The sequence below is a fragment of the Haliotis cracherodii genome, unplaced genomic scaffold, assembly GCF_022045235.1.
Source record: "Haliotis cracherodii isolate W230 unplaced genomic scaffold, xgHalCrac1.p SCAF_8, whole genome shotgun sequence".
In the NCBI taxonomy this organism is placed as follows: Eukaryota; Metazoa; Mollusca; class Gastropoda; order Lepetellida; family Haliotidae; genus Haliotis; species Haliotis cracherodii.
The window spans coordinates 3,039,501-3,066,099 of record NW_027266341.1 but is presented as its reverse complement, the minus strand read 5'-3'; the positions used below and the strand labels follow the sequence as shown (position 1 = coordinate 3,066,099).

The following is a 26,599-nucleotide window of genomic DNA, read 5'->3' as shown; positions in this document are numbered from 1 at the left end:
AACGTCACTGACTACTCAGTCAGACCTGTTGTCGATGTATGGCAGCATTTATAGTCACTGTGTTATTTATTCTAATGAAACTCGATATGCAGGATATGTGTGTCCGGTCTGTATGGCGCATACTTGCTATCCCTGCCGGTATAGGAAAGAACATCACTAGCTCATTGTACCCGAAGTCATGTATTCTATATGAATGAATGTTTTTCATTTTCCTGAATGCGATACCAAAATTCTAATGAATAAGAGTTCCATTGTTGCCAAGTTGCACTAGTTATAACTCGAGTGTTCATCCATCAATTTTGTTGTTGAGGCAGCTTCTCTATTGATTCCTTTCTTGTACTGGTCAAAGCTTTGCTGTAAACCCTCACACGTATCCACGCAACATTATTCGACCAGTCCAGATTTGGAAATGTTAAAGTACCAGTGGTAGGACTGAAAACGCGAAGTCTATTTTTTATTCGTTGTTTAAGTCGCACACCCTAGAACACTGGATCCCGTAGCGGGTGGGGTGAGGGGGGTGGGGGTGGGTGTGTGGGTGTGTGGGGTGGGTGGTTAACTCTTAACTACTAATTGGGACGGGGTTGTGAGCCATTTGAATCGTAAATCAAAGTGATAGATCCTTATACCGTTGTCAAGCAAGACTCTACATGTGCCAGGTAAATTGTTTAACAAAATGACTATTGTAACGTATGTGACATCAGAGAGATACCGTTATAACACCGGCCGTGTCTTCTACACACAGTGACGTCATACGTCTACATATATAGAAATATCATCACTGCCAATCTCTGTAAAATTCTTCCAATAATCCACATGGCAATATAACAATTATAAACACTAAACAGAAACTATTATGGGTCATTTGTATTTTCCTGAAGCAACAATATCATAGTAAATATGTTTCAGACAATTGCATTTTATCTGGCGGTTGAACAGGTTACACGGCTGTGAAATGGCATTGAATCCATCGGAACAGACACCCTGTTTTATCTGTGAACAGAGCAGACTGCCACTGGGATGGCATTCAAGTTGACATGTTCCCCAGAATACCGGAGACCTTATGGAGAATGCTGCACAGACAACAGAGGCGGTCGCACAGCTCAGAGGCCGTTTTAGTTTCATGAAATCTGTTTTGAAATGTTTGTGTCATAATGGCAGTCGTGTAACTCCTGTGACATTGCGAAATACTGCAACGATGAAATCGAGGATAAACGATATATGCCAGGAAGTTATGTAATCAGGCGGTCTTGTTTGTTGTTTTCCTTGTCCTGTTTTGGGTTTTCTCGTTCAGCCTGTACCCAAAAGCTTGCCAGTCTTTCTATGAGAAACGTTACGTTCAAATAGCCTGACGTTAGCGGACTGCTCAGCTAGCTGTCTTTGTAATGGCGTTTCCGGCGGCAATATATCATGGGTCAAACGTCCAGCAGCCCCGTTGAAAACGACATTGACATTGGCTGACAAGAGATAAAGTTGCTCTGTCAGCTGTCAATTTCGTAACTTCCACGCAAAGTTGTCAGATCCCCATGCAGAGAGAATACGTATTGCTGATCTATCGAAGAGAAACGTCTGGTTATAATGAGCCTGGTCAGCTGTCACACTGCACCCGAGGAGCAAAATAAAATGTACCTCTGTTGATTTTATCATATGTGTAATGTTAAATAGTTTATGTAAACGTGTGTTGGTGTGCGGTGTGGGGTGGGGTGGGGTGGTGTGTGTGTATGTGTGTATGTGTGTGTGTGTGGGGGGGGCGGTAGTGGTCCGACTTGATTGCTCGAGACGTGTAGTGTATCTTTCGCCACGGACTATGATACTTGTTTCACATATGGGGCTGAGCCGTAAACGTAAATCAATATCAGCCCATCTACCTTCGTTTACCTTGTCTTAGTAGCCCGGCTCTAAGCTTATTTCCAGACCGCTGTCATATAGCTGGAATATTGCTGAGTGCGGCGTTAAACAGCAAACAAACATACTTACATGCAATACCTGCTCAATAAATGTCATCAGCCTCACACCTCTCCATATCGGACGCTCCCCATATCGGCCCAAACTTAGCGCTGTTACAAGTATGTAATTCCGAACTTCCGAAATGTTGAAATATAAAAAGGAACGGTCTTTCCATCTAGTATATTGTGCTATTGATTTTGTTAATAGCTGAATGAATAATGAAAGCGTACGTAAAATACTTCAAATGGTATCATGTTTTAAAGGTAATCCTGCCAAGTGGCACTTGTGAACACGTGATAATGAGCCGGTGGTATCTAAAATGGTCCGCTACAGTTTGTAGCGAGCTGTATTTCCCCATCGACTCACTGGAAACTTATTAGTAAATAAGGCGTCTCAATTTCCACAAATGAACACGAGCGGCATTTAATACCAATTCCAGCTGCTAAAGATAAACCAGAGGGTAACTGATAACACCCGCAGTGTCCACTGAAATGTTGTCTTCATCCCATGCGTGAGTATCTCTTTTGCCACGACGCCCTTCGTAACGGGTGTCCACTGCGACATACAGCGTCATGTGCTGACGTATCTACCCACGAAACACGTTCAGGGACATTAATGTCTCACGGGTATGGATACCAGGTGCCCCCCGTTGTATTGAGGCTGAAATAACAACCATAAAGTTGGTTTATTGACATGATGTGCAGTTTCAAACAGTTGTCGTGAAGTTGGTGTTTTCTACATGGAAACTGAGGGGCAAAAGAAAGTGTACCGAGTGTGTTTTTCAGGTGATTGAAAACGGAAAGAACGGTTGTTAAAGTTTATTATAGCTAAAATGGATAGAATTATCATAAAAACGCCCGCATGTTATCAGAAATGAGCGGGCCACTGTAACTTGATAATGCCCTCATATCACTTGACGACGGGCCATTATCACGCCCGTTGTTAGGTGACGTCATAGGATAGGGATAGGTGACGTAACGTTCAATAGTGACGTCATCTGGTTTGTTCTATGACGTTTCCATATTTGTAAAAGTGGGTCAGTGACATTCGTGTTGATTGCAGTAAATGTTTCAAAATCGACGTTGTTGTTTCTTTTTATTTGATAACAAATTCCATCCATTTTAGCTATAATAACGGTAACGCTATTTTTCAGGGCATTATCATTTGCAGAAGTCCTCGGTCTTTTCAACTGCCCTCCTTCGTCGGGCAGTTAATGGAAGACCTCGGGCTTCTGCAAATGATAATGCCCTGAAAAATAGCGTTACCCTTATATCATGTATATTTCACCATCCGTCGTTCCTAGAACAGTTTGTAAAACGTAATCTGTGTCTGGCTAATTTTGTCTGAGGCGGCCCATTGACAGCAGAGACCACTGGCTGTGCGGAGTGTCCAGATCGAATCCCACTGCTGACCCACAGCCCTTTGCGTTGTGTTTATTAAGATGTGGGGGTTTAACTGTGCGTCAGCCAGCTGGGACAATCCTGTGAGACTGGTTCATGCATCAGGCGGGTGAACACAGAAAAAAGGCTATGATATATGAATTTTGATAACCCTTGAAGTGTTTAACAACATATAAAATTGAGAAATTCAACACTCACATGGAAGATATTAACTATTATTTACCACATACTTTTACCCACCCTAAGCCTGTGGGGAAGCAGTACATTTATACCTTTCTATTATATTGTCACATGATATTTGTATTTCTGATATATACTTTTTATTTATGTATAAAAGCTGCCACTGTGATCATCGGGAGCGGTATTGATATTTCTTGTTTACCAATCCCATTTCATTCTACATATGTGTGATCAAATACAAATATGTTTAAACCACTTATTCCTAACCCTACTCCCCCCCACTTCCCCCAGGAAACTCTAAGTAAACTATTTAAAAATCTACCTATATACTTACAATTCTTCTTAGGATAGGATAAGTTTTATTCCATACTGGAAGGCCTCAGGCCCATAGTACCATTCTGTTTTCGGGAGTGGTTACAGATCCGTTTAACAGGTCATATTCTCATTAACATAGCATGAAAATGAACATTGATAGATTTTTTAGAGTATCTTTATCAGTTGTTGACATGATCGTTGTAAATGTTTGTATAGTGGGATGTACATAACAAGGCAGATCAATATATTTTCTTCTAAGGTCGTCGTATTTTGGACAAACTAACAGAAAATGAAACTCATCTTCAATTACATTTAAATCACATTGCTCACATATTCTCAATTCTCTGTCTATGTTTCTATGCCTGCCTACTTCGATCCTAAGTCTATGAGAGCTGCATCTAAATTGTGCTAAACTTATTCTAAACCTTTTAAAGTTGATGTCAAACAAATAGTATTCTGGGGAAATTTTTGTCTTGAAAAGCTTGTAATAATTGCATTTTTCTGAACATAAAACATGCGATACCCATTTTTGCAAGTATATATCCTTAAGTCTTTGGCGTAAAGATACTAAGAATGAATCTGGATTGTTTGGTACACATTGATTACGCCAAACATACCCATAGCCGCAATCATTTAATAACGACTTTACATCATATACCCAATTGCAGCTTCCATGTTTTTCATACAATAACATCATATTGTAACATTTTCTAGGTAATCTATCAATAGGCATTTTAAGAATCTTTAACCAATACTTGAGAATTCTAATATGTTGAAATATGTAAAGTGGTACACGTCCACATTCACCATATACCATAACACTCGATGTAGATTTTTTTACGCAAAGGAATCGTTTACAAGCATATAGATGGACCAGTTCACTAGTTCTGTATTCAGTATGCCCCCAGACCTCTGCTCCATATAAAAGAATTGGAGTAATTTTTGTATCAAATATTTTAAAAAGGGGTTGATATGAGAGATCAGTGAAGGTTTTCAAACTATGTAAGATTCCCATTAGTATCTTTTTTTTTCCAAGGGAGCTCCCTTGGGGAGTGGTTGCATTCCGCTTTGTCTCTCGTAAAAAAATTGAAAAATATTGACATCGGAGACTAGGCCAATCTAATTAAGCACTTTGGGACAAAATGGGAGTCTCTATAGATGTCTGGAGAGCCAGGATCGGATGTTTTGTACCGCCCCGAGGACACAGGCAGATAGAGAAACTCAGACCCTATTCGACGACATCGGGATGGACAGCCGGGACTGACATGGCCTATCGACTACTCTTGTGCACAGTATTTCTTCTCTCAATATATACCTCAGGTACGATCATCGAAGATAAGATGAAGTATACATGTGATATCTTGACAAATCCACCACTCAGTATCATGGATGCGCTCTTTTGTCCCACTGATTGTAACACATCGTCTTTGTTTACATATCGAATTCCGGACCGAGGTGGGGTGCGACTGTTTTGTCCTTGTGTATCATTGCTAATACACCTGTCAGGTGATGTTGAATCGAACCCTGGCCCATTTAGTAAGGATCTGGATGATATGAAATCGGCAATTATTCAACAAATCAAGGCATCCGAAGACAAACTATTAAAGGAAATTGGTTCAGTGAAAGAAGAACTACAAACATTACGGTGTGACGTCACAGATTTACGACATCAAGTGAGTACGAACAAGGGAGAACAAGATATCATTCGGCTTGATGTGGATGCGGTCTGTCAACAACTAGACGATATATATTATGACTTTGACAATGTTGATACACGTCTAGAGAATCTAGAGAGAAGGGGTCGAAGAAATAATATCATTTTGTATGGTGTTCCAGAGGGACCGAGCGAATCCTATGCAATCTGCAAAAACAAAACTTTGGAAGTGTTGAACAATGCCAGGGAAGCCAATAACATAGATCTGCTTGTTCCAAGAGACATTGAGAGGGCACATAGAATAGGACAACGTAACACTGATAGACCACGCCCTGTGATCGCTAAACTTGTGCCCTGGGAGGATAAGATGAAGTCTCTAAGTTTGAGAGATTCCCTTCGGTTAAAGGGATATAGAATTTCCAACGACTTAACTTTAAAACAGAGACAAGAATTAAAGAAATGTAAAGATGAAGACCAATCTAAACATTATTTTTATAAAGGTAGTAAAATTGTGTCAGCACCCAAACAGGTTACGGATGCTTCAATCAATGTCTCGGATGGGAGAAGAGGTGGGTTCTCTGACAGAATCAACAATTCACCCAGGAATGAGGGGAGTTCGCGCCCCACTACCCGCAATCAGGCTACCAGCTCTAGGGGCAGCCAGCAGGACCGCACTACCTGGTGGTATCATAGTTATGGTTAGAAAACAGCTGAAAAAATATATTAAGCGGAATTGGGTGAAAGAGTGGTATTTACATTCTATTAGATAAATTACTGTTTGGTACTGTAACAGATGTGTTATACTGTTGTGTATATATACACTCAGAAGGCGCAACCTATTATGGTAAATGTGCTACTTCTAGAAATGGTGTACTGATGTTTCAAGATGAGCTCCTGGATGTTTTAAATCAGATCGATGACGTTTCATGTATTTTTGGGGGAGATTTTAACTCCAGAACAGGGACAGAACCCGACTTTGTGGAAGACGACATTTTGGATTATCTTGAAGGGCGTGTTACGACGTAGATTGTAATGAAAAGGTAAATTGTAATACTTGCAGCAAATTGTTATAATTTTGACGTAAATTGTAATAACAACGTAAATTGTAATAAAATTTGACGTAAATTGTAATACGCAAATTGTAATAAAAATTGACGTAAATTGTAATAATCTCAACTTGCGGTAAAATGTAATAACTTTTTACGTAAATTGTAATAACCTTATAAGTTTAGTGTCAAAGGCGTTAAATGACTAGAACCTATCCTTGTCAGGATTGGTACAGGGTTTATCGTACAATCGTCATTAAAGTATGGGTGTGGGGGAGGATTGAGGTCGTTATCGTACATTGTTGTATAATTATGTGTATATATAAACGCATTTCATTTCTATGGTTGTCCAGAAGAGGATTGATTACTACAATGAACTTAGTTTTCTTATTTATTTGAGAATTACTCTGTGTGTTTTGTATTATATTTTGACGAAGAATTCAAATACAACAAATGAGTGACAGATCTCCTGTGTGCAATGTCAAATGAAAAAAAAACGGTAGTCAGCAAATGCAGCATAGATTTCCCATGCATGGGAAAGGAGAATACTTAATACATAACATTATATACAATGTTTTTATTGATATCAAAAGAGGGGCGAGGATATTCTTTACCTACATTGCATATACTATTAGATATTGTGTATTCTCGATCTCTGTGAACTTCTCACAGATAAAGAAATAATAATAAATAAATGCAAACCATGTTAACTTATGCAATATTTGTAGCAATGTATGATTAACATATGGATCATTAATATAACACAAAATATTTCCTTTCATAGGAAGAAGTATATTTAATGAAATGAATGAATAAATGTCACTGTCTGGATTCCTTTCACATGTCATGAAGAACTAACAACAACTTACTGACAACTTAAGCTGGGAAAATAACTCCTTGCCCCAACAACAAAAACAGAATCCATCATGATAACGGCACGAAATCATAATTCACAAGCATACACAAATTTAATCCGGTATCTTCGGGCATGTCTTGTTGAGTTTCAAAGAGCATCAGAATGTATAATCAATTTGTTGCAATCAATTATTGCTGAAATAAAACTGTTTTGATCAAAATTGAAAGGATGGAAAATCTATAATGAAAAGGGTTTTGTCACTAACGTAAATAGTCTCTTTGACATTATACGAAGAGTATTCTAAGATCATTAAACTCGGCAATCGTTGGTGGATTGCGCCAAGCAACCTTGATACCAAATTTGGTACCTCACGTATAATGCGGTACATAATTTTCGAAACAGATAATTACATTTTTCATAAGTTATCACTAATTTGTGACATATATACGGACAAAAATTACCTCAGAGGATAATCTTCTCTGGGGGTTTAAGTGGATTAAAATAATTCCAGCTAACATCAAGCACTGTAATAAAATATTGAAATTATAGCATACCTTCTTAACATTCCAATGAAAAGAATAGTGACTAACTAAGAAACCAAATTATATTTATCTCCGATACTATGCCCTCATCAGTATAGACACACACACATACATAAACACATACACACAAACACACATATACGCACCAACACACACACATACATACAAACACATACACACATAGGTGTGTGTGTGTGTGCGTGCGTGCGCGCGCGCATGTAGGTGTGTATGTAATGACAGTTAATGTGAGCTCTATATCATTGGTATCACATATATGACTGCACTTCTACATACTCTAGATGGCAGTATCATGTACGTAGATGAAAGTATGTAAGTGGACGATAGTATCTAGATGGCATACTATCATCTACGTAGAAGATACTATCATATACGTAGATGAAAGTATCTTCTACGTAGATGATGGTATCTTCTACGTAGATGATGGTATCTTCTACGTAGATAGGGGGCACGGTTGGCCCAGTCGTCTGTCGCTGTGCAGAGTTGCGTCCCCTGGACACGCCAGAAACCTATGATGGTGGGTTCGAATCCCGGTTCGCCCAAATTATGTTTCTAGGTTTGTCAGCACCATACCCGTGCTCGTTGGTTTCGCCAAAGTGGTAAACTTCTGAGACCTGCATCACTTCGGGCTTTCCTCCCAAATTAAGCTGAAACGCCGTGATATAACTGGAATAAAGTTAAAAGCGGCGTTAAACCCAACTCACTCACTCACTCAATTCTACGTAGATGATAGTATTTTCTACGCAGATAGTAGTGTCTTCTATGTAGATGATAGCATGCCACAAACATCACATCACTTCCAATAAATGTCTTTCACTATGTTGACACCACCCTTTAATGACGATTGTACGACAAAGCCTATACCAACCATCCCTAACTTAACAGTTTTGTACGTTTGTCATCATAAACAGTATTTCTCGAATTGTACATGTGAAACGCAAGCTCAACTGTCCAAGATCATTTCTAGTCAATTGGCGTCTTGGACACTACGGTAGTAAGTTTATTACAATTTACGTAAGAATTTATTACATTTTACCGCAAGTAGAGATTATTACAATTTACGTCAATTTTTATTACAATTTGCGTATTACAATTTACGTTGTTAGTGTCTGCTGACACTATTTTGAATAAGTTTGGTAAATGTTTGTTGAACCTATGCTCTGTCTTAAATATTCATATTATGAATGGTCGTTGTGGCAGTGACGCTGGTATTGGGTACCATACATTCATCAGTAGTACAGGGGCAAGCGTAAATGACTATATTATCTCCACCGTACATATGTTTGAACTCTGTAAAACATTCGACACAAACACACGGTACGGGTCGCAACATTTTCCATTAACAATGGCTTTACGTACGTGTAGGCTTCACTCAGTCATCGAGGGTCATGATGATATTAATTATGCAAGTACATTTAGATTTACGTGGAGAATTGATAGAGAAAAAATATTTCTTTGTAACTTAGCTTCGGACAAGTTTGTATCACTGGTTGAAAAAGCAGTAAATACCGTATTCACAAATATTGATGAAATGAAGAAAGTGGTTCACGTGGACAAGAAAACACAAAAATGGTTTGATTGGGAATGTCAGTTACTAAAAAAAGAGAGATGTACATGCCTCAACAAATTCAGAGGAGATAAAGATTTACAGTCAGTAAGGGAATATACAAGAATTAGAAATCTTTACAAAACCACGTGCAGGGAAAAGAAGATTATATTTCTTGAAAAGAAAAAACAATATTTGGAAGATAACATTAAGTCGTCCACAAGCTAAATCCACATTATGAGTTTAAAAATAATATTGAAATTGATAAATGGTATGATTATTTCAAAAATATGTTTAGTGGTAATGGTGTTGGGGATGATACCTACTTTGAATTATCAGATCAGGAAACATGTGATAATGACATAACTGCTACAATTCTTGACACGCCAATCACAAGAGAGGAAATTCAAAAAGCTATCTACGATTTGAAAAACAGCAAGAGTTCCGGCATAGATGGTTTAATTCCAGAATTTTTTAAACATTCTGTTAATATTCTACTCCCATACCTTGAATTACTGTTTAATAAGATTTTAGAAACGTCTTATTTCCCAAAAGAGTGGACTATCGGTGTGATTGTTCCACTACATAAATCAGTTTCACATACAATTCTACTTACATCCTATAGTTTCTCCCACCCAGCTACATAACAACCCATTCTAGATAGATAGAGGCTTCTTGTTAATCAAGAGTCTGTGTCAAATATCCTCGAACTAGATGTGACTTACTTGTGCATTTTGGAGTCGCCCATTACCGACTCAGAAATCCTCAAGGCTATAAATCCCCTGGTGTTGATGACGTGGTTATTGAAATGTTAAAATGTTGTGAAAATGTAATAACTCCTTTGAAATTTGTTCAATAAGTTATTTGATTCTGGATTATTTCCCGAGAAATGGACGAAAACTATCATCCTTCTACTATATAAGAAAGGTAACAAAAATAATTCAGATAACTTTAGAGGGATATCTCTATTGTGTACAATTAGTAAGGTTTACACAAGTGTCTTAAACTCTAGACTTACAAACTGGGCTAATATAAGAAGTAAACTCCCCGAGACACGCAGGATTTAGACAGGGATATTCTCCTGCTGTTCACATATTCACGTTGAATGCAATTGTTAAAAAATGTTTATCGAAAAGAAAAAGGAAATTATACGTTGCTTTTGTGAATTTTAAAATAAAGCGTTTGATTCAGTAAATAAATCATCTTAAGCTACGGGAGTGTCGGCACGATGTTGGCTTGGGTGGAAAGATGATGAGTGCACTTAAGGGAATCTATGCCTCCGTGAAAGCGTGTGTGAGATGTAAAGATAACATTTATACAGAGTATTCCTAAAGGAGTTAAACAAGGCTGTATATTAAGCCCTCTATTATTTTCCTTTTTCATCAATGGACTGTCAAATGAAGTTTCATCATATTGGAAACACAGCGTACAATTATTTCCAGACTTGTTTGAAATATTATTATTATTGTTTGCCGATGATGTTATTCTTGTCTCTAACACAGTAACTGGTAACAATCTAGTATGGATCAGACAATCCAGTGATTGACGTCATGAGCATCGATCCACGCAACTGGGATACGATGAGATGCATCAGCAATGTCAGCGAGCCTGACCACTCGATCCCGTTTTATAAAAAAAATACGTAGCAATGAGCCTAAAAGAGTGAAATTAAAGCATAAGCAAATATAAAATAGAATCTAATAAATATGTCCAGTCTGTTAAGTTACTCTTTTAAATTATAAAATACTTGTAGACATGTCACTGTCATTGATACTTAGCATATGCATCACACCCATCTAGTCCTGCACGTATCTGTACAATACATTACTATGCTGCTATGTTGTCACAACAGATCTGCATAATGAAGAAATAGATATGCAGTAAACTATCAATACATACATGTGCTATTATATTGTAAAATAATGTATAAAAAAATAACGTACAACAGCTATGCACATCAAACATACAACACTCAATCACTCATACCCTTGCACTTACCAAGATAACTCATATCAAACATACAAACATACATTCATATTTACTTGCCATTACTGTACAGAGGGGTTAACATTATCGTATTTACGTTGATATATATATTTAGGTTTGCGTTTAATATTTAGTTATACAGATAATAACAATAACTCACTGAACTGTGAGTTCATCAACAAGTATAAATATGTACACGATACATTACATTTCTGATAAATCAAATCAAGAATGCAGTATAATCCATTTCTAATCGCAGTAACTAGAATCATGCATATATACAACACCATAAAAGACATAATCAACTGACCTAAGTGGAGGTCAAAATAAGAGTAAGCTTACTTTAAATTATAGAGCTATGGAATGAATTCTTAAGGTATAAAATACAAACGTATAAAACATAACTAATATTCTTACTAATAATATGTTCTTATTGTTAAACCTATTAGTAGTAACAAGGCCATATAACCTTACTACTAACTAATAGACCCGTGAAGATCCGGGGTAGAAAAGGTTTTCAGCAACCCATGCTTGCCGTAAAAGGCGACTATGCTTGTCGTAAGAGGCGATTAACGGGATCGGGTAGTCGCTGACTTGGTTGATACATGATATCGATCCCAATTGTGTGGATCGATGCTAATATATTAATTACTGGATTGCCCTGGTCCAGAGTCGATAATTTACAGACCGCTGTCATATAGCTGGAATATTGCTGAGTGCGCCAAAAAAACCCAAACAAAACCAACCAAGCAACCATCTAATAAATCTTTGTTAAAAGTTTATCTCCATATGTATGAATACTTGAGCCTGCCACATATTCATAACATTGAAAACAGAAGTTAAAAAAATATGATAATCCATGTAAACAAGTTTAATGCAGGTTTTTCGTTTCAAGAAATTACTATATCTAAAATAATATTTTTGAAACAATATTGTGATTGTCATATACTGTCTGATAATAAAATACCAATCTTTGTTTCAACATTGTCATTTGTGATTCTGAATATTTCCAGAACATATAAACTTGGACTTATCTGCATTCCTATGAAATGACATTACACAAGCGTGTCTCATCTCCAGTTCCCAATCACAGAAGACATGAATACAAAATACAGTACACAATGCACGTCTCTCCATCTGTTGGTTGTGTTGTTTAAACACCTTCATAATTTTACGTTTTGACTTTAATAAACAGCTGCTTTATGTATTTCCCACAACTAGGTTTCAAGTTTGATAACACCGGCCATTTGTAATATTTGTTACGGTATCGACAATTCAACAGACATAAAAATACTTTTAAACACACACTTGCACGTACACTGGGTGAAATGGGCGTCATTCTTACACTAACGTATAAGCATACAAAACACTCAGAGCGAACAAATGAATTTACTCATAGCAACTCCAATATGATTATGAGTCAGCCCAGCAAATCAACAAAGGACTGGCCTGATTCTGCCGAGTCACGACAGCGCTGTTTACCAGGTCACGTGATTTGCGGGAAACATGGCGCACATCGACAAGGAAGCGAAAAACGGGGAGCGCGACAGTGCTGCGTAAGACAATTAAGATTTGAATGTTTCGTGTACACCTTGCCAAAGATATGTCTAGCATCAATTTCACTTATCTGTAGGACATAATCCCAGGACATTGTGTGGTTATTCGGCCATAAGACTGGTCCGAGAAAACCAGGGTTTATGCAACCACACTGCTTGTCAGAAATGTATACCGTATTTTCTCTATTAGACGCAGGAACCACTTGACAATACAGGCCGGCCTGTAAGTGATGCCAAGTGATACACTCCAAAACCTGACGTAGAGGGAACAGGGAGGGATTTGAACCAGCTACATCTGGCCTGTATTTGACGCATGGTTTATCATAGAGGCCGGATTAATCACTTTTATGAAAATTATTATCCCTATCACATTACCTTATGGTAATGGTTACCCTCTTTCGCTTTATCGTGACCGTTTATTCAAATGTAGACTTTGTATGACTGTATAATTGGGGATTTCGTAAGGAAGTGAGTTACGGCTAGGCCAGCATTAAACAGAATAGACGCCGGGCCTCTAATGTTTTGACAACGGCTTGTGGAAATTTAAAAAATCGGGGCGTTAAGGAAATACGGTATGTTATATGATTACAGCTGGTGGGTATGATACATACTCAAGGAAATACGGTATGTTATATGATTACAGCTGGTGGGTATGATACATACTTGTCACACACATAAATGGAACATTGATGATGAATTATTGATTTGTGTAGGGAATCCGTGGTTGCAATGTTAAGTAATGTTGGCGTCACAAGGAGTATCATGCAGGGGTGTACGTCCATGATATATCATGTCATCATATGTCGTAGTAATGTTGTACAATCATTTTTTCAGACGAATCATTAACACTAATATGTTGGAAGTATGGTTTATGTAGAAGGAATATATATACAGTGTTGTATGTGTGGCTAAATTGATGTCATCAAATATTCACAATGCCTCATTAAAAATGAGATCATTTCAATAACTAGAATGTGCTAATCTCTTATTGTCAAAGATAAGGAGGACCGCCATTATTGATTTATATCTTTATTGATCTAAAGAAGGAAATTTAGGGAGTGTCAACTTCTTTATTCTGTTGAACACAACCTTTCGGGGTAGATATTCACTCCTTCATCAGGCGAATGATGGAGCAAGTATATACTCCGAAACGTTTTGTTCCTCATAAAAAAGAAGTTGACATCCTTAAATTATCTTCTTTATGTGAGAGGGCACGGGTGGCCCAGTCGTCTAAGGCGCTACAATTCGTTGTGCAGTGCTGCGTCCTCTGGGCACGTCAGAAACCTATGATTGTGGGTTCGAATCCCGGTTCACTCCGATTATGTTTCTAGGTTTGTCAGCACCATACCCGTGCTCGCGTGTTTCACCGAAGTGGTAAACGTCTGAGACCTGCATCACTTCGGGCTTTCCTCCCACATTAAGCTGACACGCCGTGATATAACTGGAATACTGTTAAACACAACTCACTCACTCACTCACTCTTCCTTATGTGTACCTCAGCTAAATGCCTTTCAAAGACTTTATTGATTTAGTTCCTGATAGTAGTCAGTTTATAACTACATAGCTCAGCAGTGAAAAATACCCCCTACATTATGATGAGAACACTTGCTCTGATGTATTTGTATGACGATGTTGTCCAGTGCTGACCACACGGAGAGGAGGCGGCGTTGTCGACTCCACTGGAAGCCCACGTCTGCAGGGAAGCTGGCCGACGTGGAACAGAGGATTCTTAAATGTAGGAGCTGTTTGTGTGAGAGAGAATGAGAGAGAGAGAATGTTACATCCGAGCTTTCCCTTTATAGTCTGCAGTGTTTACGTGCGTTTTGTGTGGGCACATCGAACATGAAGTAATGTTCACCAAACAATGTGTCAAGTACAGTTTGAAACGTGGATGAAGGGAGACAACTCGGGTAGCCCTATTCTCAGCATGAGCGCCTGATGCAACTCAATAAGATCGTTACAGTCGCAGTGGGTGGGATTCTTCTTGAGTAATACTGTTGTGATATTATAAACAATGACGACATTTTCTAAGCAAAGGTGAATGACATGTTTGTACTTGATATGATCTACTTTGGGCATTTACAAATAGAAATTAAGAGAGTACTGCCGCGATGAATATGGCAGCTGAAGATTAGTGGCCTGTAGACTAGTCATGAGAAGTTAAATATCTAATACATCAATATTGATATTATTAGTTAAATGTCGCTAGAGGTTGGATTCTTCTGGAGTAATACTGAGTATTACTAGGGTAGATTAAGTTAAATTCTAAATGACCTATCTTCGGGAAGGTAGTGTTATATACTTGTAATGGTTGACACAGAGTTTTTTACAGGCCGAAGGGGTAGTTTCGGTAGAAGTATATCAATGATATGAAAGCAAGGCACGGAACAGGACAAGGACCATTTCTGTGATAATAAAATTTACCTATGAAAAATGATTATAAAAATGGATCCGTGGCAAAAACCGTGAGCTGGCCCTTGAACATAGATGAACCAAATTGTCTGGACTACTGTTTTCTACCTCTCATGGGCCAGGAACGTTTAAATGTTGCATGTTAATTAGAACTTCAAAAATGTCAGTCATATATATATCTGTAATTGTATTGACTTTAAACCTTTGTCAGACACAATATTACCAACAGATGTCATTTTCAATTGTTGAAACATAGGGTTTGTTTCCTACAGGTATGAAAAGCACAACAAGTGGCCGTTTCGTGAAGACAAACAGCTCCAATATCTGGACAGTGACCGTCAACGCTCACCTGGATGCCGTGCCCCTTGTGTTGGTCCACGGGATGGGGGGTGGGGTAGCCATGTGGATCCAGAACCTCGACAGTCTTGGTAACACCAGGCCAATCTATGCATTGGACCTTCTTGGATTTGGCAGAAGCTCCAGACCGACGTTCAGCACAGACGCTGAGGAGGCCGAGGCTGAATTCGTGAGGTCATTGGAGGAGTGGCGCCAGGAGGTCAAGCTTGACCGCTTCATACTCCTGGGTCACAGTTTGGGCGGATTTGTCAGCAGTGCCTATGCGATACAGAATCCTGGGAGAATTGAACACTTAATTCTGGCTGATCCGTGGGGTTATGCAGAGAAGCCAACAGACACGGAGTTCAGGCAAAAGTACCCGCTCTGGGCTCGAGCCCTTGTGAAGGTCCTCCAACCCTTCAATCCATTCACGGCCCTCAGAGTGGCCGGACCCTATGGTAAGGTTAATGTATGCAGTGTTTCCAAATCATGTTTTCACATATGAGGTTGATCCTTCATAAACAAAAAGTAAAACAAGTGGTCAAGTAATATGAGGCCCGCAGCTCGCGATCGCTCTGCAGAGTTGCGCCCCTTAGCTTGCTCGCCTGACAGTTAATCCAGATACCAGCTTCGCCACGATGACGACACTTGCTCATTAAACACCAGACCCCCACTCTTGTCTGTCAACAAATTCCTAAACGCCTACGACCCACCTCACTTCACTTCTGCCATAGTAAGCTCAAACGCCGAGATGTGAGCAATAAATGGGTAGAATAACATGCCATTATATTATATGATGTGGTAACATCTTACTTCCCATAGTTATGTCATATTCATTATGAATATTATTTTCAGGTCCTGGTATTGTGAAACGCTTTCGTCCAGATCTGAAGGCTAAATATGCAAACTTTTTGAACGATGACGAAGATTTAATGCTTCAATACTTATACCACTGCAATGCACAAAAACCAAGGTTAGTCTGCTCCTAATCCTATCATTGCAGTACTCTTATATGACAAGGTTCCAGCATGTGTAGATGTCATCAGTTCTAGACGAATTCTGCGATGCAGAATTTCAGAAAAATCACAGAATTTGCCTTTTTTATAAATCAATACACTATTTATCATTTTATTCAAGCTTTTCTATCGCACTTTGTACACAAATGATGTCCAATCATTTACCGTACAATTCAAACATACGAAATATGATTCCTACAATTAAACGAAATTTGAAATAAATAATGCTCTCTTTTAAAGGTTCTTGTGGTATTGTGACCACATAAAGTTTTACATGTTAAACCTGAAAGAATGCCAATTTTAACTCACTCATGTCAAACGAATCATGAAATTCTAAATGCAGGAGATTAATATGTGTAAAGAAAAAAATAGTTTGTATTAATTTTTTATTTAATTTTGTATTCTCTTAACTCACACTTTTTGTAATGTTACGGCCAAATTCATCTGGGGTTATGATATGTAATGAATGTGCCTGGCGAAATTCAAATTCGGGCGGTTCATGGATATGATAAATTCTTTATACGCATACAACGATTACAAACTGAATTGACTGATAGTAACCATACATTTTAGATGTCGACTGGTTTGTCTGATTCATACTTCATTCCCGAAATACCGCCCTATTGTAAATGAAATAAAGCGACGTGCGGCGTAACACAATATTAACTGACTCATTCAATTTTGCATTGTGTTTTCATATTTGTAAAAAGCAAAATTGAGTGTCATTTAATTGAAGAATATGTGTCATTTCAGTGGCGAAATAGCCGCCAAAACACTGCAGACCCAGATCCGTTGGGCCAAGCACCCAATGATCAACAGGATCACTGCCTTGGACTCCAACGTTCCAATGACGTTTATACACGGACAGGAGTCCTGGCTGGACGGGGATGTTGGGGACAACGTCAAACAGCTCCGCGCTGGCAGTGACGTGGAGACACATGTAAGTTCCATTGGCTGTTCTACAAACTGCTTGTTATACTAGTCAGTTAGAATTAAACGAGTGGAGTGATGATCATTCGTTGGAGTTGAATTATGCAGAGTAAAACAATGTTTCCGACTCTAACGCAATCCAAGTCTCACTCAAAGTAACTGGTCGTGTGTGTAATTTGAGAAGGATACCTAGCGGCTGAGTGAGTGAGTGAGTATGGTTTTACCCCGCTTTTAGCAATATTCCAGCAATATCACGGCGGGGGACACCTGAAATGGGCTTCACACATTGTACCCATGTCGGGAATCGAACCCGGGTCTTCGGCGTGACGAGCGAACGCTTTAACCACCAGGCTACCCGACCGCCCCATCTAGCAGCTGAAGTATTGGCTATGTATTGTAGTCATGGAATGTTCACATACACTGAAACCCCGACAAACCGGACAGCATACTTCACAGTGAATAATTCCGTTTTAACAATGATGCGGGTTTACAATCCCTGGATATGTAGATATGAATTATGATATATGATGCAAATATAATATAACCGGGAGAGGACATGCTTTTGTATAATAAGATCTGACATGACTGAATGTCACTGAATAGTATAAACTTTAAAACAATCATCCCTGCTTTATGTAGAAGTTCATTAATTGATTCTATGGTGATATGTGAACGTGTTTCCTCCACCAGACGGTCTTGGGAGCTGGTCACCATGTGTACGCCGACCGGCCGCGAGTGTTCAATCACATAGTGCAACAGATCTGTGATACCGTGGACGCCCTGAGGGGGACGAGGGGAGGACATGGGGTGGAGAGCAGTTTGAAGAGGACATCCACTTGAATATCTATGTGACGGTCAGATGACAATGGCATGCCACCTGTACACGTTGTGACGCCATATCAGATGGCGATAGTATGCCACATGCATACCTGACGATGTCATCGTGTTTTGGGGGGACTTATAAATACGTAGCGTTTCTGTGATAAAACATATGACAAAAACAACACATACATTTGAAGGCGAATCGCTGTCACGAATGTATTTTTGTATAATCCACATATTCCACACAGTTGCCTCTTCCGTGACGTGAATATCTAAAGAATGTGGACGTATTTCCACGGTGATGATTTTTGAATGAGAATGATGTAGTGGTGATGTAATGTATGAAGTAGTCCTTTCATGACACTGTACTAGTTGTAGAGTGAGGGTGACGGCCTATACTGTTTTGGGCAATGTTCCTGGGTAGTTGACACCACGTTACCGTTCCGATATAGATCAACATATATATTGTGTATGTCTCAGCTTAATATATATACTCAAAACTGCATGCTCAATTAATAGAGCACGTGATAGCCGACATATATAGTTGTTAGTTCAGTAAATTCACGAGCGTGCGTGCGTGCGTGTTTTGTGTAGATGTAATATGAGAGGATATGTCTCTTTCAGGGCATTCATATACACATAACCTAAGTGATTACCAATGTCGCCTTCCTACTTTTCAGTTTGTATATGGTGGGAAAATATTTTTGAAGTTGAAAGAATTGCACTTATCTTTTCTAAGCAGTTACTGTTGAGGTGGAAGTATATTTGTACATTTATATGTTTATATGGTGTTTTTTTTCATTTTACCATTTATGTTGTTTTACAAACGTATTTATTTTGTGAATAAAATAAATGTTTGAGTATGATTGTGTACTTCTCGGCACTATAGAAGCATCATGCATTACATAACAGATTATCCCCCTCAAGATTCAGCAACCCATGCTTGCCGTAAAAGGCGACTAACGGGATCGGGTGGTCGGGCTCGGTGACTTGGTTGATGCATGTCATTGCATCCCAATTGAGTAGAATTGTCTGGTTATTTAGAGACCGCCGTCACACTGCTGGACTATTGCTGAGTGGGGCGTTACACAACAAACAAACATTACAGATGAACAACAGTCAAGACTTACGATATCATCAATATTAGGATATAATCAATACTACCTGCTTGTTATTCCCCTGTGTTATAACAAGAAGGTACATTAGTTAGCGTCAGACCTTGATTTGAGAGATACCTCCATTACTGCGTGGGAGAGGTCGCAGTACCCCACGGTTGTTGGTGGTAACCATAGGCGAATGAGTGACTATCTGATGGCGTGTCAAGACTGATTGTTTGTCATCCTTTTCCTCCGTGGTCCAGTGGAAGAGTGTCTGCCCGGAGAGCGGAAGGTTGGGGGTTCGATCCCCGGCCGCGTCATACCAAAAAGACGATATAAGATGGCGCTCGGAAGTAAGGGGCTAAAACAAGGACTGGTCGGCTCGGATTATACACTATACTGTGTCTGAGCTGGGTATTCATGTTACATTGCGGCATGGTATCTAAGTGTTAGCAGAATGAAATAGACATGAGTCCGGATTAGTACAAGCAACATCACACCCACGCACACACACTCAGGCGCGTTCAGTGCAATAATCTTGAACGCGACGTTAAACCTCATTTTACCTCACAACCTGTGCCTCAGGCTGGACAGGATGGCAGATTATTTAAGTCCAGCTGGAATATGTATGTTCGAGGCGTGCGTATGTCGCATTGCCCGGAATCGATTATAACATTTTCTGACTGATTATATTCTTACCTACCATGATACAACTGTTAGAGAAGCAAAGAGATTATTTAAAGTAAAGGGTAAACCAAGAACAAGCAATGATAACGCATACAAAGCTTACAAACAGGCAAAATGTGAATTCAGACGCATAAACGCAAGGCAGAGAGGCAGTGGGAAAGAGAAAAATACTGTGAGATCAAAGAAGCGTGTGAAGTTGGCATTAGTGAAATCTATAAAACTGTTAGAAAACGGAGAGAAAAAAATCCGCTGTGAACTCTAACATTGCCTGTAAGAGTATAACAGCATCTTCCTCTCCTAATGTATGTATTATTTGGGCAGAATATTATCGTGATCTATCTAATCCGTTTGATAAACCTGATTTTGACAGTTCCTTTGCAAAACAAACGACTGAACGTGTGATGAAGATATGCAATGTTCCCCTTCCACATACAGACCCAATATTGGCGGATTCAGTCTCTGTGTCAGAAGTGAAAAAAGTAGTAAAAGATGCGAAGATCAAGAAAGCTCCAAGCTCTGATCTGGTCACCAATGAGCATATTAAGTACACTAGTTCTTTATTGCATAAACACCTCGCACATATGTTCAACTTGATTATACGTGAATGCTATCTGCCTGAAGGTATGCGAAAAGGAATGATTATACCCCTATACACAGAGAACAACAAAGACAGATCCGATCCAATGAACTGTAGAGGTTTAACGCTCACTTCATCGATCGGGAAGATCTTTGAACGGATTGTGTTGAACAGACTAGAAGTATACATGACTATAAAAAATTCAACATTTCTATACAGACTTCAGTGTGGATTTAGAAAAGACCATGTAGCTACAACTGCTATCCACATACTGGAATAAGTGGTCTCATACTATGTAGAGAGAGAAACTAGAGTGTATGTCGTATTACTAGACAATGAAAAAGCGTTTGACCGCATCTGTCACGATGGACTTCTACTAAAACTCTTCGAATACGGAATACATGGTCGTGCGTGGCATCTGATACATCACTCGTATCACGGATCAACAGCCTGTGTGAGATATGATGGCTATTCCAATTACTTCTTCCAAGTCCAACAAGGTGTTGGCCAAGGCCGCGTTTTATCAGCATAGATGTTTCTCATCTATATTGATGGTTTGATAACTAACCTAGAAACCAACACAAAAGGTCTTACCTACCTACTGTATTACTGGCAGATGATACAACATCAGTAGGTTGTACACAAACAGGTCTCCAGTTGTCACTTGATGTAATTCATCAATACGCCTGTCAATGGAGTTTATCATACAATGCACGGAAAAACTGTGTTCTCATTTACACATGCGGTCACAAAGTTGATAAAGACGTTACATTGAAACTTCACAGAACTGAACTGCCAGTAAAAGAGAGTATTATATACGCCGGCTCTCTAATGACCTCATAGAAAGAGAAAGACCACAAGAGCATGCGCTAAGGCAAAACGTACCATTGCTTCTCTCAGAGATATTGGGTTAAGAGCTGGGGGTCTAAATCCACTGACCAGTGTTCAAATATGGCGGCGTGTTGTTCTCCCAAGCGCCCTCTATGCCTGAGAACTATGGGCAAACATATCATCAAATGAACTCCGTGAATAAGAACTACTGCAACGCTGCTTTGCCAGATCAATACAGAACTTTCACAAACGATCCCGAACTGATGTAAGTAACTAAACTCTTGGTCTATATCGCCTATATCTCGGTAGACTCTGTAGATGTAAAGCTGATTATATTGTTCAAACCCTATTTTACATTAGACTTGGACAGTACCTAAACATCTTTGTCTCAGATACATCTGTTGTCCGTGATCTGCTAGGCATTACAAAGAAGTATAAGCTCTTCCATTTCATAGAAACGTATCTCACTGAAGGGCATTTCCCAGCAAAGACAACATGGAAAGGAATCGTTAATAACACGGTAGCTCGATTTGAAACAAGGTGTCTACTCGCCAAGATCTAAAACGTTTTCATATGATACATGACAGACTAGCTTCACAGAGGTTGTGGAATATGTGTGACCTTTACAACATGAATACCAGGCCAATATATGCCCTAGTTAAACAACTGGTGTATTTATCATGTGTGAAGAAGAATGTAACGATGTTGTACTGCACCACTTAATAAACTGTGACAGTCTGGTGCAAGGAAGAAATATCCACTATGAGAAACTGTTTGATTTACTGTCCCTTAACCAACATCTTAAAATAAAAGATTGTACAGACAACGAAGTAAGAGTAGTGACACTACTTGGTGGCATTACGCATCTTGTAGAGGAGATGACACTCGATACATGGGCTCAATTCATTAGCATAGTCAGCAAAGAAATAAGCTCATGGCAGCTTACATATTCTCTATCTGTTATCATGCATGTACATACTGATTAATCAAATTCCATATTTGTACTCTCCGATACTAATGGAGGAAATAAAGATGAGTAAGGCATTATAATCTGGTGTCAATAGTATAAAACAAGATTTTTTTGTATGTATACTGAGTCAAATTAAGAACTTCACATTTTTAAAAGTAATCCAGTGTATGATATACAACAGACAAATGTATCAGAGAAGGTAATTTTTAATCATTAATGTCCAAAGAAGGATTTTAATTAACGGTGGTAACCATACTTTGTTCCAAGCACCTACGGTATTCGGTGATAACATCAACAGTTTAAATCATAAGTCCCAAGCACGAGAATCTGATGGCACACAAGTTCAGTAGCGTGTATGGCCACCACGTGCGTTGACAACTGCCACACAACGCCTCCGCATGGACCTTGTGATGCTTGTGAACACATGATTGGGAAGACGACGCCATTGTTTCTGCAAAATGGTGCCAAGATCTTGCAAATTCTTTGGTTGGTTCTGGAGAGTCAGCAGACTTCTGCCAAGAGCATCCCAAACGTGTTCGATGGGATTGAGGTCGGGAGACCTTGACGGCCAGTCCATGACGTTGACTCCCGCATGCTGAAGGACATTCCTTGTCAAAATTGCTGTGTGGGGTCTGGCATTGTCGTGTTGGAAGATCAAACCGGGTCCATGTGCTGCCATAAAAGGCAGAAGTTCTGGTGCCAGTGCAGCACCGTTGAGGTTGCCACGGATGACAAGAAGCCTGGACCGTGCATTGCCACAGAAAGCACCCCACACGATGACACTTCCGCCTCGAAATCTGTCAACCTCCCGTACACAACACTGGGCGTAACGTTCATGGTGGCGCCTCCACACCCTCGCCCTACCTACAGCATATCGAAGATTACATCGGGATTCATCACTGAAGACGACTTGATTCCAATTCCAATTGATTCCATCGTAAGTGTCGCTATGCCCACAATTGACGTTGACGTCTGTGTAATTGAGTCAGAATCGGCCCGCAGTATGGCCGTCGTGTTTGAAGGTGAGCAGTTCTCAGACAGTTTGCGCACTCAGTCTACCCCTAAACAGTTCATTTCTTGTTGATGTAGCATTCAAAAATCGGTTACGGAGGTGACGTAAGACAATCTGACGATCCTCTGCATGTGACACGTGGTCGACCTGGCCGAGGGCGATCAGCGGTGGTACCCGTTTGCTGTAGACGGGTCTGTAAATCATAAACAGTCCGTCGACTACAACCCATCGTCCTTGCGACTTCAGCTACGGACGTTCCCGTCTGCAACATGCCGATGGCACATTCACGTTGCACATTTGAAAGGCGTGGCATGACAAATGGCCGTAAAGACTTTTGTTTTTACTTTTTTTGGTAATGACTGCTAAAAACTATGGCTAAAAACACGTGCGGTATTATGGCCATGATTTTGATGGATTCACCTGCACAAAAACGGGTGTTATCTGAAGACAATACGTGGCCGTTACTGTTTAAATACACATTAAGGGCCCACAATGACAACTGGTCAAAATGTTAAAATGTTAGGATTGTGAAGTTTATAATAAGCAATATAAGCTGCCCCTTCATCACAAATATTTTTCCCTCCAAATATTTGCTTGCAACGAGTTCAATACACATCAACAAGTTCAGCATGGGACTCATAAAATGAATCTATGCTGATATGACCTGTCGGTGACCTTGGACATCTTTAGATACTATCAATACAAGTCATTTATAACATTCTCAATATATATATTCAGTGATCCATACCAACTGAAATCATCTCCATTGTGTTATCACTAGCTGCACATTCGAACGGAATCGCTTACTGAACTTTTAAGGAAGATTAGATATACTTTACGAACGCTTCATTCAATTATAAACTCATCGCCTCCATTGCAAGGGAAGTAACTCGTGCTGCGCTATCTGTGGGCTGATGGCAAACATCTTGTCAGTTCAATAAGCGGTTGAGATAAGATTTCTGAAGAGTTCATGAGATTGAATTAAAGCCGCTTTGAACGGTATTTCAGTTATATCAAGGCGTGTCAGCGTCGCGAAGAACAACAAGTGATGAGGTCATGGCGCTGAAAACAAAACAAAATGTAATCCGGACGATAATGGGATTCTGACCCTTGATCTCATCGGTTTGTGGCACAGCCAATGGACGTACCCACAAAGAGAATAACGATAGACGACTCGGCTACACATGTCTCCTGTGTACTTCAGGTTATAACAAATTACAACAGACACTTACTGATTGAGTGAGGGAGTTCACATGCTTATTGATGCAACATACATTCATTGTCATTGGTACAGAAAATTCGAGGGTGATTAAATGCTTGAATTAATCAGAAATATACCATTAATCATCGGAACATAAACACATAGAGTGTAAGAAATTATATTTTCGCATTAACGAAATCCCGGGAACTTACTAATGTCCCTCCAAATTTGTATGTACATTGCTACAGAGATCGTCCACAAGGTGGGGTTTCCTGACAATCAGGGTCCGACTAACGGAGATTTTAATAGAAGACTGATCTGAATATCTCCACACATTATGATAGTACTGGCAGTCTATTCTTAGCAACGTATAACTTTCAGTAACCTTTAACGGTAACGCTGACTTAAGCGGATTAGTTCAATCCCCAGGAGCGTTATATGCTTGCCACTGTTCGCGGGAGAACACTCTTGCAACTGACACTTTGTGAGGTGTGAGGTATAACTCTAAATCCCTACTGTCAACACGAATGCGGTCGTCCTCGTCACCTTATGTGTGGTACTCGCACGTAGTGCTGTCAGTCATGTTGATGCAGGAGCTGATTAGGAAATGACACGGGTGTTTATGCTGATATATATATTTATATGAGGCCGATCATTTTATTTGGGATGGTAGCATTAGTGTTAAATCAACAAGAAACACTACCTTGTTAGATGAAACTTGACCAGTATCTTTTGGTGATAAGCCAGAGTCCAGCCATGTCGTGTACCTGAATTGTAACACATTTGACATTTTCCATCGGTTGCTGGGCACCGGAATGTGAACGCTGGCGTTCCCTTGGCCCCACTGTGAGAGGACGGGACCTGACTGTGCAGCATGCGAAGGAACAAACCGGCATTAGTGAAACATTGGAGCATTTCACATTCCACAGTCCGTAGGTTCATTAGTGCAATGAAACTACCCATAATCGCATCAAGGGTTATGGAGGAGATTCCAGGTGACATGTTAGAGACAAATCTCTCAGAGCACGTTTGGCACTGGTCGGGCTGTAGATTTGTAGATTATGCAAATCGAATTTTCAATAAATACTCAACTGTTGCATTATCTACAACTGGTGTATATATACCATGTCGATATACGATGAAAGAATAAAATATTCTTATGTACATGAACTCAAGCATTGCTTTTCTGTTTCATTAAATAAAGTTAAACATAACTTTGAGTATCAGCAAAAAGGACGCCATCCTCGACATTCCTATCTCACGCATTGACTGGGAGATTGAGGTAATTCTATTTCGGGTTCCATTGATTCCAATACATCTTCATTTCCCAATTTGACACCAAGAACACGTAACACTAAAACAAAACGCAACATCGATAGACCATTTGTCATTAGAGACATCCACAATCATTCAGCAGTCAATAAAGACTATGGGACTCGTGACCTCGTTCTCGTTATCCAATCAGCACTTCCGTTATTGCAAGACCCCCGGGCGCCACTTGGTTCAGATCTCTTAAACTCATCTGGCTTGATACCACTGTGCTGCTGACTTAGAGGGAGATAACTGGGTGGGTCACTCAATAGGCTTGATCCGATGTGAGATGAGTGCCGACTAGAAGGAGATTAAATGATCATGTGAAAGTTGTAGGCTACTTTGTGACAATTG

General features: G+C 39.5%; 1 protein-coding gene across 1 annotated transcript; it reads left to right on the top strand.

The window, feature by feature from the left end:
* Positions 1-12,965: 12,965 nt before the first annotated feature.
* On the top strand, positions 12,966-19,425 carry LOC139449620 ((Lyso)-N-acylphosphatidylethanolamine lipase-like). The gene is made up of 6 exons (XM_071231096.1): positions 12,966-13,043; positions 14,684-14,778; positions 15,728-16,249; positions 16,647-16,764; positions 17,561-17,747; positions 18,428-19,425. Exons 1-6 carry the CDS (start codon positions 12,994-12,996, stop codon positions 18,575-18,577), a joined length of 1,122 nt encoding a protein of 373 aa, XP_071087197.1. The 5' UTR covers positions 12,966-12,993; the 3' UTR covers positions 18,578-19,425.
* Positions 19,426-26,599: the final 7,174 nt, after the last annotated feature.